Source organism: Artemia franciscana, chromosome 11 (assembly GCF_032884065.1).
Source record: "Artemia franciscana chromosome 11, ASM3288406v1, whole genome shotgun sequence".
NCBI classification, from domain to species: domain Eukaryota; kingdom Metazoa; phylum Arthropoda; class Branchiopoda; order Anostraca; family Artemiidae; genus Artemia; species Artemia franciscana.
The window spans coordinates 2,862,977-2,878,853 of NC_088873.1; the positions used below are offsets into that span (position 1 = coordinate 2,862,977).

At 32.0% G+C, this 15,877-nt stretch overlaps 1 protein-coding gene across 1 annotated transcript in view; it reads left to right on the top strand.

Moving 5' to 3' along the window:
- The window catches only part of LOC136033330 (beta-1,4-glucuronyltransferase 1-like), a 34,862-nt gene extending 19,644 nt beyond the window's left edge, over positions 1 to 15,218 (top strand). The window contains exons 3-4 of the mRNA XM_065714123.1: positions 8,699 to 8,892; positions 15,029 to 15,218. Coding sequence (XP_065570195.1) covers positions 8,699 to 8,892; positions 15,029 to 15,218 — 384 coding nt within the window. The remainder of the gene's footprint in view (positions 1 to 8,698; positions 8,893 to 15,028) is intronic.
- Positions 15,219 to 15,877: the final 659 nt, after the last annotated feature.

The window sequence follows — 15,877 nt, forward strand, 5'->3', positions numbered from 1 at the left end:
TGATCAAATAAAACATTGTGATGAGGAAAATTGTACACGTGTTCCACTATAGTGGATTCAAATGTTTCAGGTTTTTTATTCTGTCTTAGTGAGCAATCTATCGCATTTTTGTGTTGCTTTAGCCCATTTTGTAAATTCTGCAATGTTCTACCTACATAAAATTTACCACAAGAGCATGGAATTTTGTAGCCACCTGTTGTATATTTCTTGGAACTTTATCTTTTCCATTATTTGGCCATGAGCTTATGTTTTGTCCTAATTTAGAGTATTTTTTATGTTATGTTTTTTAATTCTCTCCTTAATTTCTGTGACTACATTGGGATATAAGGCAAAGTTATGTTATTTTTTTTTTTGTGTTGATCCATTTTCTTCTAATATTATAGGCTCCTTTAACTTTTTTTTTTCCTTTTTTCAATTATTTGAAAATCATTTTTTCGGCATATTCATTTGCTACTAGAATATCCTTAATTAAACTTTTTTTTTAAATATACTTTGTTGGTTTCTTCATACGCATGATTTCCAACAAATTATATCAATTTCCAAAAATTCTTTTGAACATGTTTTAAGGTTATCGAGGGAAAAATTAAACCAAAAATTTTTGCAATTAAAAAGGGAACATGAAAGACAAAATATTTCAACTTATAAACCTAATCATCTCCCAGGACCAGGTGTGATTAATTTGACAAAGAACAAAAAGGAAACCAAAGAACAAAAGGAAATCATTAAAAAATGTATAAAATTTGGACTAAATCTAAAAAAAGTACCGGGTAGAAGATATAATTTCAAAGATTGAGACAGGGATTTATATGTTTTCAAAAGATTTTAATAATGTAGATGATTTAAGACTGGGAGTTGTAAATATTTTAAAAGATTTTGAAAATTTTCAAGAAAACCTTAGGAACAAAGATACAAAAATTTGGAAAGATTTAAAAAAAGATGATTATCTAATAATAACGATAGCTGATAAAAGCAATACAGTAGTAAAAAAAATATCGAAAAAGATGATTATGATAGTAAAATAGAAACAATTCTAAAGGATATTTCAACATACAAAAAACTTAACTGATCTGCAGACCCAACTGCATCTTATGCTGCAAAACTAAGAAAGGATTTAGAAGACCTTAAAATTAATCAAAATATAAAACCACAGATGTACCATAAGTTTTTTCCGATGGGATCAGTTTGCCCAAGAAAATACGGTTTGCCAAAAATACGTAATACAGGTATTCCTCTAAGACTCATAGTATCAACGAGAAACTCACCAGCAGAAAATAATTAAAAAATGGGTAACAATGACGCTTGAGCCTTTATTATATCTCCAAAAGGTCTTATATAAGAAACTCAGAATAAAAAAAAAATAAACTTAAAAATATTGAACTATCAAATGATTCTAGACTTGTAAGTTTTGATATAAAATCAAGGTATACATTTATACCTTTCGATAAATCTGTATTTGTTTTATCCAAAAAACTTGATTTGCATAAAAGTGAGATAGAAGAATTATCTGGAGGTATTTAGATTGAAACTATATTAAATTTAATTAAAATAACTAGCAAGTATACTAATTATTTCAAATTTAGAGATAGTTTTTTAACATCAAGCTAGAGGATTAGCAATGGGAGAACCCTTAAGTCCACTGTTAGCAAATATTTATGTAGAGTATGTAAAGACTTTAGCTATTGATACATATTTCTTAAAGCCTAAATTTTGGGACAGATATATGGATGATCTTCTAGTTAGTTGGAATCATGTGGAATCACAACTTGAAGATTTTCTGGGAAATTTCAATAATTTGGGCGGGGAATTAGTTCTTAAAATTGAAAATGAAACAGAGAATAAGTTAATTTTTCTGGATATTTGGATCCATAGAAAGAATAATGAACTATTTTTTTCAATTCACCGTAAACCAACTAGTAACAACCGCTATTTGTCTTTCGCATCAAATCACCCGATCCAAGTAAAAAGGGGGGTAAATATATCTTTAGTTGATAGAGTGTTAAAATTGGCTTAACAAGAATAAATGAGTAGTGAAATATTTTTTATTAAGGATATTCTAGTAGGAAATGGATATCCCGAAAATATGATTTCTCAAATAACTGAAAAAAGGAAAATGAAGTTAATGGAGCCTATAGTATTAGAAGAAAATGGATTGACTAAAAAAACAACTTAAATATCTAACAGAAATTAAGGAGAGAATTGAAAAAAACATAATATAAAAATAGCTTTTGAATCAGGGCAAAATATAAGCTCATGGCTAAATAATGGAAAAGATGAAATTCCAAGAAATATACATCAGGGGGTAAAAAAATTCCATGCTCTTGTGGTAAATTTTATTTAGGTAGAACACAACAGAATTTACAAAATAGGCTACAGCAGAACAAAAATGCGATAGATTGCTCGCTAGGACAGAATAAATAACCTAAGACATTTGAATCCGCTATAGCGGAACAGGTGTATAATTTTCCTCATTCACAATATTTTATTTGATCAGACAAAATAGTTGATGAGTCTGGTGGGCTTTTACAAAGTTTCAGAGAAATTATTGAAATAAAAAATATTATCTCTGGGGATAGTAGTAGTAATAGAGATGAAGGGATTTTAAGATAAATTCAATTTATAATAGTTTAATTAGAGACCAGTCAAAAACTCCAACGAGTACTGATTTGTAAAATTGTCCCAAAACAAGTAATAACCTTGGTCAAGCAAGGTCAATGCTTTAAGAAGTCAACGGACTGAAGCTAAAATAGCAAATGAAAAAATCTATTTAATTTATAATTCATAACTTTGAATCATTAGCCGTTAAGAGTTTGATTGGATTTCGGGTTGGTGACCTGTTTTTGTTTTGTTGAAAGTGTTGATAATTTTCATTTTTAATAGATTCTTATTTATACACCGAATGTGGCAAAGGAAAGTTTCATTATATACAATTTCTTTAGTTTGATTCTAAAGTTATTACAGTCAATGCAGGAATTTTGTTTTATAATTTGAGTTGTTCTTATTTATTTTATTGTTAATATTTTTTTTTGGTGGTGTTTTAGTTGTAGTGGTATAATTTTCTTATGATGTCTTAAAAAAGTTTAAAATTGTCGATTTCTAATTTTTTTATATTTTTTTCCGTTGAAAAAGGCTCTCGGATGTGGGGCCGAAATATTCAGAGTATTTTTGTTTTTTTAGTTAAAGTGTGGTCTATATATTAAATTTTTGTTCACTGCTTCATAGAAATTAAACCTGTTTTTTCTTTACTCATTTTTTTGTTGATAGAAGAGCACCACCAATTACTGAAAACCAGGTTGTGACCAAAATGGGCTCAATAATGCAAAAGGCCCAAATTCACTCAAGGTCCCAGGGACTTCTTGTAGTCCGGTTTCAAGTCGTCTGAAGGGTGTCGTTGTGGACTTGAGAAGATCTGTGATCCCCGTCTTGTACTGTTATTTTGGATTATTGCTTTTTTCGGGGCCAAAATAATTTCAATGATTTAAAGTATATGGAAAGTGAAACATGGAATGTTACGACGTAAATAAGTAACTAACGTAGGGACATTTTAATTGAAAAATTCACATTATTCGAATTGGACCTATTAATAGTTTCAGAAAGTCGCATTTCTGGGGTAGGAATTATAATTCTAGGTGATATAGGATCTGTTTCTTCAGGCAGAAAGAATGGGATACATTGACAGGAAGTAGAGCTCATGATTAACTTGGAAGCTAATAAGTCTTGTTCGGGCTGGGAGTGTATTAATAATAGAATACTAATCTTTCACTGTATGACTAAAAAGTTCAGGTTATCAGTTATAGCAGTATGTTTCCCTATAAAATCAACTACTAAAAGACTCAGATGAATTTTACTTTCAGTTGCAGTATTTGGTAGAGATAGTAAATGATAGGATTCTAGCGTACGTGAATTTGATGTAGGAAAAGAAAACAGTAATAGCTACAGACTGCTGCAAAATTGTAGGAATAACATTCTAGTTATAACCAATGTGGTGTTTAGGCAAAAAATGGCCCATAAGGCAATATGGTAACAATATGGTAAGACGGCAAACCTCATTGATTAGATTACAGTAAACAGAAGAATAGCAGGATCAGTAAAAGATACTACGGTATATAGGAGTGCTGTTATTGATGTTAAAAGTAAAGATCACCATCTAGTAGTGTCTAGGGTTAATTTAAAGCTGAAATTTTGGATGCATAACTACCTCCAGGAAAGTTACAATGTCTGTAGACTCTAGGATAAAAATTTGAAAGAAAGTTTCCAGGAACAGTTAAATACTAAACCGGAGAATTTGAAATTTGACATTGTTTAAGAAGAATGTAATAATTTTATGAAACCAATTTTTGAACTTACTGATGGTATTCTAGGGAAAAAAGTTTAGAACGCAGCCAGGAGTATTAATGAAAACTCTTATATTTAATAGACAAGAGAAGAGGCTTGTACAAGAGTTATCTGAGGGATAGATCATACAGAAACAAAAGTAATGTAAAATAAAGTTAAAAAACAATTAAAATTTTAACTAAGAAGGCGTAAAGTGGAGGTTATGAATTGAAATGCCGAGAAACTGGAATCTCAATTTATTAACTGGCATGCTAATAAATTGATAGGAAGTAGTCAATTCGGACTTGTTCCGGTTGAATACAGGAGTGGGGCCAAAGTTTGTGATAAGGAACGAGTTACAGAGAGACGGATAGAATACTTTGACAATGGGATAAACTGAGATTGAGTTACATAAAACAATAGAGGAAAATGAAAAAGTTTGTGATACGTTTGTTGTGAAGGCAGATTTGTTTTGTGGAAAAATAGGAAAAAAGTGACAGTGCTAAAAAAAAAAAAAAGATTAAAGGTTTCGATAGTTTGGTAAATAAGTTTCTTAAATATGGTGGCTCTGGGGTTGTAAATAAGTTAGTGAAGAATATAAATATGATTTTTGAAAAAGGGGAAGCACCTAAGATCTTAAGAAAGCCTTGATTAAACTTATGAATAAGAAAGGTGATAAGAGTGATCGTGGTAATCATCGAGGCATTAGGCTGGCCTCTTTGGTTATCAAATTACTTGGTAGTATGATTATTTTTAGTTTGAGAGATAGTTTTAAAAAAAATTACAAGAGAAGAACAGTGCGGTTTAAAAAAGGATGTTTGAATAAAAATTTTCTTTTAGGTTAATAATTGATAACTGCCTGAGTTATCAAATAGCTTAGGTCCTCAGTTTTATAGATTGTGAGCAAGCTTTAGAATAAAACAATAGAGGAAAATGAAAAAGTTTGTGATACGTTTGTTGTGAAGGCAGATTTGTTTTGTGGAAAAATAGGAAAAAAGTGACAGTGCTAAAAAAAAAAAAAAAGATTAAAGGTTTCGATAGTTTGGTAAATAAGTTTCTTAAATATGGTGGCTCTGGGGTTGTAAACAAGTTAGTGAAGAATATAAATATGATTTTTGAAAAGGGGGAAGCACCTAAGATCTTAAGAAAGCCTTGATTAAACTTATGTATAAGAAAGGTGATAAGAGTGATCGTAGTAATCATCGAGGCATTAGGCTGGCCTCTTTAGTTATCAAATTACTTGGTAGCATGATTATTTTTAGTTTGAGAGATAGTTTTAAAAAAAATTACAAGAGAAGAACAGTGCGGTTTAAAAAAGGATGTTTCAATAAAAATTTTCTTTTAGGTTAATAATTGATAACTGCCTGAGTTATCAAACAGCTTAGGTCCTCAGTTTTATAGATTGTGAGCAAGCTTTAGATTCAGTTGATATAAGACGTTTGGCAAAGGTCTTGTCCTTGTGTGGTAAACCAGAGAAATGCATTAAAGTTAAAAGTAATATGTAGGAGAATAACACTACTTCAGTTAACGTAGCAAACGAGGTTAACAGTATTTTTCATATTACATCAGGATTTAAGCAGGGTTTTTTTTCTATCCCCCTTAGTGTGGATCATTTTGATGAGCTTTGTCTTAAGGATCGCAACAAAGGCAATGGGAGACCATGGAATATATTAGGGAAGAGAAACACTCCTGGACTTATATTATGCTGATAATTTAAGAGTCCTAGATGAAAGTTTGAGCAAAATGAATGACTTTTTAGAGGTTTTGCGAGCTCAAGGTGCTGAAATCAGTTTAAAAACAGATATTGTTAAGACTAGGTCACTAAGGATAGAAATAAGTGAAGATGAAAAGATGCCGTTAGGTAACAAATAGATTCATCACAGACAAATAGATTCAGGTGGAGAGCTTCACTTACCTTTGTAGTATTGTTAGTGAGGGCGGTGGGAGAAGTAAAGATGTGACCGTTAAAATGTAAAGCTCTCAGAGAGTTTTTTTTTCAAATTAAAAAAACAAAAATTAGAGGAATCAGAAAATAAGTCTGTAAACCAAGATTAGAATTTCGAAGGCTTAAGCAATTACAGTGATAAAATATGACTCTGAGGTATAGGTGCTCCAAAAAATGGAAGAATATTTGCTATTTTTTTCCAAAAAAAAGATTGATTATGGATTGTTTTGTGTGTTTTTTCAAAAAGTAGGCTTTACGAAAATTTTGGTTCAATTCCGCTTTCTAGGGCAATAATAAGAAAAGGTTAAGATAGTTTGGGCACTTTTTGTCGATGAGGGATGACAAATTCCCAAAGATTGTCCTGTTTGGCCAACCGTGTAGGGCTGAACAGAAAGCAGGCTGTCCAAGGTTTGGGTGGGAGGTTCTCATAAAGAAAGATTTAAAAGGAAGTAAAATTTCCTGGGAGGAATTAAAGACAAAGGCATTGAAAAGGTTTGGATGGGGAAGGAGGGTACGTACCTATGGTTGTCTCCTTTCGTTTGGTGCTGTGGTTTTGTTAGTGGTAGTAGTAGTAGTAATAACTGTATATCATTATTCTTAATGTTTATAACTAATTACAATCTTGAAGTTAAATATGACTGCCGTATTATGGTCAAAACACTTTTCTAGTATTATTGCTTAACCAGATAGATTGAATAATGACTTCATTTTAATAATATTATTAAACTTGACGAATTTAAAATCTAATTACAAATATAAGAAAAAGTAGCCAAAAAATTGGATGGGACAGCTTTAATGATTACTAGGAATAGTACTACTACTAACGTTACTACTAGGAATGATAGGCAGCAGAAGAGATACAGGTTGCTGGATCCTCTTGATGCTGCAAACACTGCCAACATGTCGGACCACCCTTGGAAGGATTTTGTTTTAATGCTATTTTGGATTTTTCAGGGTTATTTTTATTTTGCATTTAATATAATTATTTGTTTAAAAAAGTTTACTACCCATGGAGTAGATTACGTTTCCAAAATGCTGGTTACTTCAATTTTTAGTTTGTATGTTTTTGCTCCTGTTTTTTCTAGCTTTCTTTCATTTTCTTTTTTTTTGTATTGATCCATTGCCATTCCTTGTATTTTTGATGGGTTATAAAACAAATTAGCTAATTAATTAATTAGCGATAACTTTGAAAATGTGAAATCATTTAAAGTTCTTAAGACAGACAAGGGATGACCTATTCTTCCTGGCCTGTTATTATCTTGAGGTGCCGTTTGTTTCATCATGCATGGCAAAATTTGAGCTTGTAAACCTCCATCTCCCCCTGCTTATGTCTGCCACACATGGTTTACTCCTACGACTTGTTTGCGTGCAATCAAATGTGAACGATTGCTGAAATAGGCAAATCTCTGTAAAAACATAATTGGAGGCAAAGATACATCTGAATTTTGAAATCTGAGAAATCTGAATTTTTAAGTCAAGTTAATAACATTAAAAACTGTGCAAGGAGATGTGCTACTGGCCTAACACTTCTGACAACTAAGTGATGAGCAAGTCCAGAAGATTTTTGTAGAAGAAGCATAAATTAAAACACTTTTTTTGTTTTTCTAAGGAATTATCCTTTGAACTGATCTCTGGAAACCTTCTTCTTATCTTACTCCTCGCTTATGTTAAGACCTACCGGTATTTAGCCTAATCTTTATTAGTTTCAATATTAAATGCACAGGAATATTTTATTTTTCAAAGTTTAGTTAGCTATTATATTTCCTGTTTCTTTTTTCCTTCGGCTCTATTTTATTTAACATCTGCGTTTTTCATGACATTTTATAAGCCAAGGACCCTCGAGAATAGTATCAACACCTCCCTGCAATACTCATTAAAAAGCAATTTAGCTACTGGAAACTTTTAGAGATTATAAATGTATTCGAAAAGTAGTGTTTGGTTTTTGCAGCCTAAGAATTGTTTTCCTGATCCTACTGATCCATGACTATTGCTTGTTTTATTTTGTATGAAAAATATTAAAAAAAATCTACAGATGTCAGAAAATATGACAAGTCAGTATATTTTAGCTAGTTTTGAGGTTTTCTTTGCATAATCTATAAAGGAATATTTTTGCTGTCAACAAGCAAGTTTTGTTAGTAGAATCAGTTGTTAACTTCGACTTTGTTTCTAGATCATATATCTCCTCTTTCTTCTATCTGAAATTGTAAATATGGTTAGGACTTGCATAGAAGTATTGTCTTTGCAGGGTAAAGAGAGATGCGGCTTGAAATAAGTTAAATATTGGAACATGTTACTAAATACTACATTCTAGTTTTGTAAGCTCCTTGTATAATTAGGGAAGCGTTTACTTTTTTCATTCTAGGTTTCAGCTTTACTCTCTACTTCCCCCAAAAAGCTAAGTTTGTACACGGATAAAATTATTTTTATCGATTTTGTTTTTAGGGTTATGTACTATGTGTGCTCGACTATGACTTTATGACTTTGGACAATGCTTTTCTAGTGCACCGACCAGGTGTAAAAGTTAAAAAGGAAGACCTTGCAATCAAATATTTTACCCAGAACCAAAGTGCATACATCAGAGGAACAATACTGTCAGAGCTAAAAGTACTTTATGGTAGTTCACCAAATTGTTGGCTGTAGCTCTTTTAGCAGCTTTCAGGCTACATATGTTAATTTTTTTATTACGTGATTATATTATTGTTGTTCATTTCTAATAAATTACACTTAAACAAGTCTTTCAGAATAAGAATAGCTTAAAAATAAATATAATTATCATGATTATCATTAAAAATTGTCACAATTATCATGCATAAAATATTTACAAATTAAAAATGCAAAATGGCTTATGTTCAAGTTCTGATTCCGAATGAAATATTTCATAGGAAAACCTTATTAATTGATTGCTAGGAAAATTTATTTTTTATTTTGATATATTCAATACAATATATAATCGTCTTTTACAGCGTCAAATTAGAACTAGAACTAGAAACTACATACCGCTTACGGATATATGGAAAATAATCACTACATAAATTAAGTAGCCAACCTTGAGGTTTTAAATTAAAGAAGCATCAAAGGCTCTATGGACTATGAAAAAGACTCAATCTTTAGTACAGGTAGTGAAATGCTTAAAAGTAAAAAGTTTAATTTGCCGAGTGTGAATCAAAATCGAAGCTTTAAAACATTTATAAAAACCAATTGAAACCATGAAACCTTCAAAATATGTTTAATTTGCAAAACTAGTGAAACTAGTCTTTAAGTGATAGAATTGAACTTGTAAGAAATGGATGATCACTGACACTTAAAATATAATATATAATGCTATTACTTTTATTCTTTGGATTGACCTGTGTCAGAATTAAAGAGAATATGTTTCTTTGAAATATAATATGTATTGAAGGTAACTTTGAACATAATTAATCTAATGAATTCTAATGAATGGTAATAAACTGTAAATAAGGAGTAAAATGGCTAAATAGTAACCAAAACTCTAAAACACAGAATTTTGATACCATTAGATGTATCAAAAGAATAAGCTTTTATGCTGATTTTAAATTTATAAGTTTTATATAGTTTAGTCTTACCTATCAAAGGTTACGTGCAAAAGATAATTTGCTTTATTTTCAAAAAAAGGAGAGGAACCCCCTAAAATTCATAGAATCTTAATGAAAATCTCTTCATCAGATTGAACGTATTAGAGAACTTTTAAGGTCCTATCTGCATAAATGTGGAGTTCTGTACTTTTTGCCAGAAGAAATATCACAAATGCGCACTTATTTGTTTGTTGTTGTTTTTTCTCAAGGGTTATCGTATCGACCCAGTGGGCTAAGAATATTGAGAGAGGGCTCATTCTAACAAAAATTTAAAGTTTTAGTGCTTTTCTCGAAGTAGCCAAAATAATTGGCGGGCAACTTGGCCCCCCTCCAATGCCACTTTATCCCAAAATCTTCTGAAAAAATTCTGACATTGCTATTTTGTCCTGCACAGTTAAAAGACCTACTAAGTGTGTCTTTGGAAGTAACATGCACCCCCAAGGCCCCCGGGGAAAGGTCTTTAACCTATAAAATATGCTTATTGTTTATGTATAATATTTGTTATTGGAAAGTATGCATACATTTTCAGGGTGGGAAGGGGATAATGAAGTTTTTGCATGGGCTGAATTTGCACAAGAAAATTTCCAGGGAAAATTTAAGGAGGGGACGCCCTCAGCACCTTCCTCTTTACTCTAAAGTTTGCATTGTGTCTCAATTCCTTAAGAACAAGCCCTGAAGGACAAGGGTCGTTTGGTTAGAACAATATGTATCTCTTATTAATGCCAAAATTTTAGCTTGAAAAACGAGGTTTTCAGGAAGGGGCATGCCTCCTCGTATGCGTAATACTCTGTGTTCATTGTAAGTTTTAATAATTTTCCTTATTTTCAATTGAAAAAAAACCTAGTTTTTTTAATCAGAGGCCTACAGTAAAGGCCAAAACGCTCCGATGTTTACATGTTAATTTATTATTATTCTATTTTTCATAAAGGCAATTTATGTAGAAGGGGTCATCATATAGAGTTCATAGGGGCTCATTTGATTGCAAATAAAAAGTTTGAGTGCTCTTTTTAAGAGTTGAAAGTGATTTGAGGGCAACTAGCCCCCCAGCCTCACACTTATTTCCTAAAACATATCCGACAAAAATTTGGAGGTAGATATTTTGTTAAAAATAGACCAAAGATCATATAAAAACCTCTGGGGTCAATACAACCCCCCAGGGCCCGGTGGCAGGCATTTTAAGCAATGCCCAAGAGACAAATAGGATTCTTATAGAAAGAATGCTCGCATAAGCTTCAGAGAGGGTTCATTTTATTAAAAATTAAACGTTTTAGTTCACTTTTTCAGAGTTAAAAGTGATTGGAGGAAAACTAGCCCCCTTCCACAGTCTTTTTTCCCCAAATGCTTGATATAAATTATGAGGTTAAAATTTCATTAAAATCGTTCATAGGTCAAATAACAGAAACTCCAGTTTTGAAACAATCCCTAGGAGCCCTGGAGCAGGCGTTATAAGTTATGCCCTGGGCGTATGCAAGGTTGCTATGGAAGGAATGCTTGTATTAGCTCGTGAAGGCTTATTCAATCGGACACTGAAAGTTGTAGTGCACTTTTTAAGAGTCAAATGTGATCGGAGAGAAGCAGCCTCCCCTTCCGTATTTTTTCCCCAAATCCATCAGTTAAACTGGCATGTATTTTCACTATGGAAGGGATACTCGTATAAACTTCAAGAAGTGTTCATTTGATTGAAAATTGAAAGCTATAGTTCACTTTTTAAGAGTCAAAATTGACTAGAATGTAGTTAGCCTCCCTCTCCATCCCCTTTACCCCCCAAATGCATCAGACAAAAATTTTGAGATAGCCATTTTGTTAAAAATAGTTCAAAGATCGGATAACAAAATTTTAATGTTAGCACAGAAATCTTATGTTAGAGGTTTCATAGATCTTGTTGACAAGCTGCAAAAGAAAGTATAACAGAAAAAACTAACTTATCTAGTTTTGATGCGGTTTCCTTTTAAACTTCTTGCGATGTCAATAAATGTGAACAGGCCTTACAAAAAAATAGAGAAAAATTCTGCTTGGTCATATTATAAAACCTTAGAAATTAACACAATAATGACGCTTGTACATCTTTGCAACTAGTTCTCCTTGTATTTTATGTTCCGAACAAAAAATTTCCTTCAGATTAAAAACCTACCCATGGGCCCTGTTTCGTGTTCTTTTTGGACAAATTTTTATATGTATTTCATAGAATAATCTGCTTTGAATAGCTTCCCCTTAAAACACTCTCCCTGGTTTCGCTTTGTTGATGGTACTCTTGCAGTTCGTGAACATGATCGGGACTCTCTAAAAGACTTTATGGCACATTTGAACTCTTTTGATTTGAATCTTCAATTCATAATAAAACTGGAATCAACCTCATAAATTTTTTTATAGATATACAATTAAAAAGATAATACAGGTAAATAAGGAGCCCATCCTCCTTGATTAAGTTACACCAGCAGTTGAGAACAAAACTTTCACTACATTAACATACGTCTCAAAGCTCACCGACAAAATTGGAAAAAAAATAAATAATCTCTCAGTTCCTTTCAAAACCGAAAAAAAATTGAAATTTTTGCAACTGAAGAAAGGATATAACTTACCCTATTCTAGGTATTGGTGTTGATAGATTCCCGATTTCATGTGGGATATTTTACATTGGTAGAACTCATCAACAACTCGGGGAACCAATGCCTGAACATAAAAGTTTCAATAGATAAGTACCTGAGATTTGAAAATAAAAATGACAACTTTGATTCAGCTCTGACCCAGCATATATACAAAAATTCTGACCATTTAATTCTTTTTGAAGAGGTAATTTTAATATCTAACCTAAATGGCCTACCTCAATCATCTAAAGTGGCGATTGAGATAAAAAAAAATACATAAACAGACATTTGGCTATAAAAAGAGACTTAGAAGATATTTCCTTAAGCCAAATTTATAACAACTTAATATTAGAAGACTCTATGGATATTTTTGCCCAGTATAATTTAAGACAGCCTGTCTGAATATTTAATAAAAATATAATTGTAGATACGCAAAATCTGTTGCAAGGCAAAGAACACTCATTCAATCTAATTGGTAAAGTATCTTTCATTGATCTATGTCTGATTTTTTTTTTATTCAATGTCTTTTCTCCTTTTGCACAGTTCACTTCAGAAGGTTAGAATTTTTTGTTGTTTTCTGTTTTTTTTTTTTTTTAGCACTGAGGAAGACTTGGCGGTGGTCCTTGTCAAAATATTTGCTTGATTTTCGTCTTTATATTTTTCTACTGGCTGAAAAATCTCTGTTTTCTCAACTATTTGATTTGGTTTTTTCATTTGTTATATCCTTTCCATTCTTGGTTGCATACATCATGTATAGCCAGCGTGGTCTTCGAACGAATTTAAATATTTATCAGATTATCTTGTCAGATATATATACTAGAACTTCTCATTTTAAGGTTGAGAAGACCTTTCAATGATTATTCACTGAGAAACTATACCAGAGAGATGAAAAAGCTAAACTCAAGACGTTAAATTAGAAAAAAAATCAACTCGATGAATTTAAAAAGAAAAAAAAACACTAACTTTAAACAAAGCAAAAATCAATATACTAAAACGTTAAGACCGAAAATTCAAAAAACTAAATTATAAAAACCGAAATTATAAAACTAAGTTTTAAAAACAGCAAAATTCATTGCATTAAAAAATAAAAATAAAACAAAAATTGAAAGAGTTATTACTTGAAAAATGCACTTTAAACGTTCTAACGTTTGGCTGAAGGTCGGGGCCCCTTTGATGCCGGGTGCGGGTTGAGGCCTCATCCTACAGCAGAACATACCCCACAGCAGGCTGTCGGAAAAAAAGTGGCAGCAACGAAGTTCAAAAATTCTAACTGGAGCGCCCACCTTTTTTCTCCACTTTTCTTGCAATTTTTCTTCTTTTAGCTACTTCTTAACTATATTGAGTACCTCTTGATTTAATGGTCAGTGATTACTATGTTCGTTTTATCGCCTTTGTCATACCAAGGTTTAATCAAAATATTCCAGAAGTCACTAGATATTCTCTGTTTTCAAAAGTCATATTCATAGGTTTCGGTGATTTTTCTTTAGCTTCTGAAAAATCTTATTTATTGAGCCCAATTACCAAAATACCTGTACTTTAGGCCTTATAATATTTAATTGTTATTGTATTGTTTCTAATTATTCATCCGAGAATAAATCTTCTTTCACTTTCAAACTGTCAATAACCATTCAATTCCTTTCTATATCATTTCATATGACTTTATTTTAATTTAGTGAATTTTTAAAACGCTCTACTCATTCCTTTTTAATTCTTTTCTTGTCTCTGATTTTGGCTCTGATTAATCTTAACATAAAGTAGAGGAAGACAAAATAGAGGAAAATAAAAGCCTGTAGAGAGACCGATGAAAGGAGAAGAGATTTTTATATAACGTATAAACAAAGAATAATAGGCAAGGCTATAGAAGTACTTACAGATACCGATATAAGAGAAATAGAGGCTTGAAGGGAGCCTAATAAAAATATATCATCAGGAAATTTTAACACAAATGATAAGCTCACTAGGAAATCCCAGAGAACAATATTTTATATAAGGTAACTTATAGACCATTGGATGAACACAGTTCAAAGTAAGTGTAATGATTAGAAGCACTCAATATGCCAGAAAAGAATAAAAAAAAAAATGTCTTTCAACTTCTTCTTCTTAAAGAATAGGAATTTTGGTTAAGTAGAAAAATTAAATGCCGGGATTCAATACTAATTTTACTGAAAATTTATTTATTACTTCAACAAAAGTGAAGAAAACTAAATGGTAGAAAAGAAATGTTGAACAAACTATAATAAAGAAATGTAGTCACAGTAGTAGACACTGAAGTCTAATCCGTATTTAATGATGATCTATTTTATGCGATTGAAATTCTTATGAAAAAAAAAATGAAAATATTAATAGTAGAATAGAAAAAAAATTGCAGATTGAGTCTGCAATGGGTGAAAGTAAAATTTTAAGGAAATTACAAAGCAATCTTAGAGGAATCCAAAAAGTCCAGGATCCATTTGGGAAACCTAAATTTGATCATTAAACGGAATTGACTGAACTGCAACGGGTCGTGTAAAATTTAATTTTTTGGGACTGAAGAGGCTTTGTAAAGAATCTGGGATGGGTCCTATCAACTCTAAAGGGAATATTGTCTCTTCTAGATGGGATGAACCCCTTCCAGTTGCCATGCGAGATGGAGACTTTCCTCAACGTAAAACTGGTGGGCCAGTTGTTATCCCATTACTAAGGCCTCGCATTAGCTGTCTTGATTCTCAGAGAGAGGCTATTTCACGCAATAAATCACTATATGTCCTTTCTGTATCTACATCCAGTTCCTCCATTAACACTTAGTAGTTACTACTACTACTAACAAATCTCTACAACACCCAGCAGCCTGAGGCCACCAAAGCTACAAAAACTCCTCCTATACTACAATCCCAACCTACTCAAAGGTTCTCTCTTAACACCCTCTCATAAAGTGCCCATTCCCCTTAATTCCTGCTTTATGACATCCTCTCACCCCCAAGCGTAAATCAACTGCATTCACTTAAACCAAGATGGCTAGCTGTAAGGGACAATCTTTGCAATCTGTCATCCTTTGTCCACAGAAAGTATCCTAGCCTTTTGAGTCTATTTCTCATTATTGATTTTGAAAGCGGGATTGATCACACTTTTCGTACAAACTAACGATTGAAATATGGTCAGTCAGCTGAATAACCCAAAACAATCGGTAAGCAGTATATCTGAAAAACATATAGCAAATCTTGATCAGCTTTTTGGAGCTCCCATAATTTAGAGCCTAATTAGCTTCCAATATTATAATCTTGGTTTGTGCACTTATCTTACCTTTCTTTAAAACTTTGTTTTAACTGGGATAAGAACCAGGGGCTTGGCTGTTACTTTTCGCATCTTCAGTGCTCCCACCATCTCTAAAAGTAATAATACCAAGATAAGTCAAGCTGTCCACGTGATCAAATTTTTCGTTAGTCAACTTCACCTTTTCATCTTCA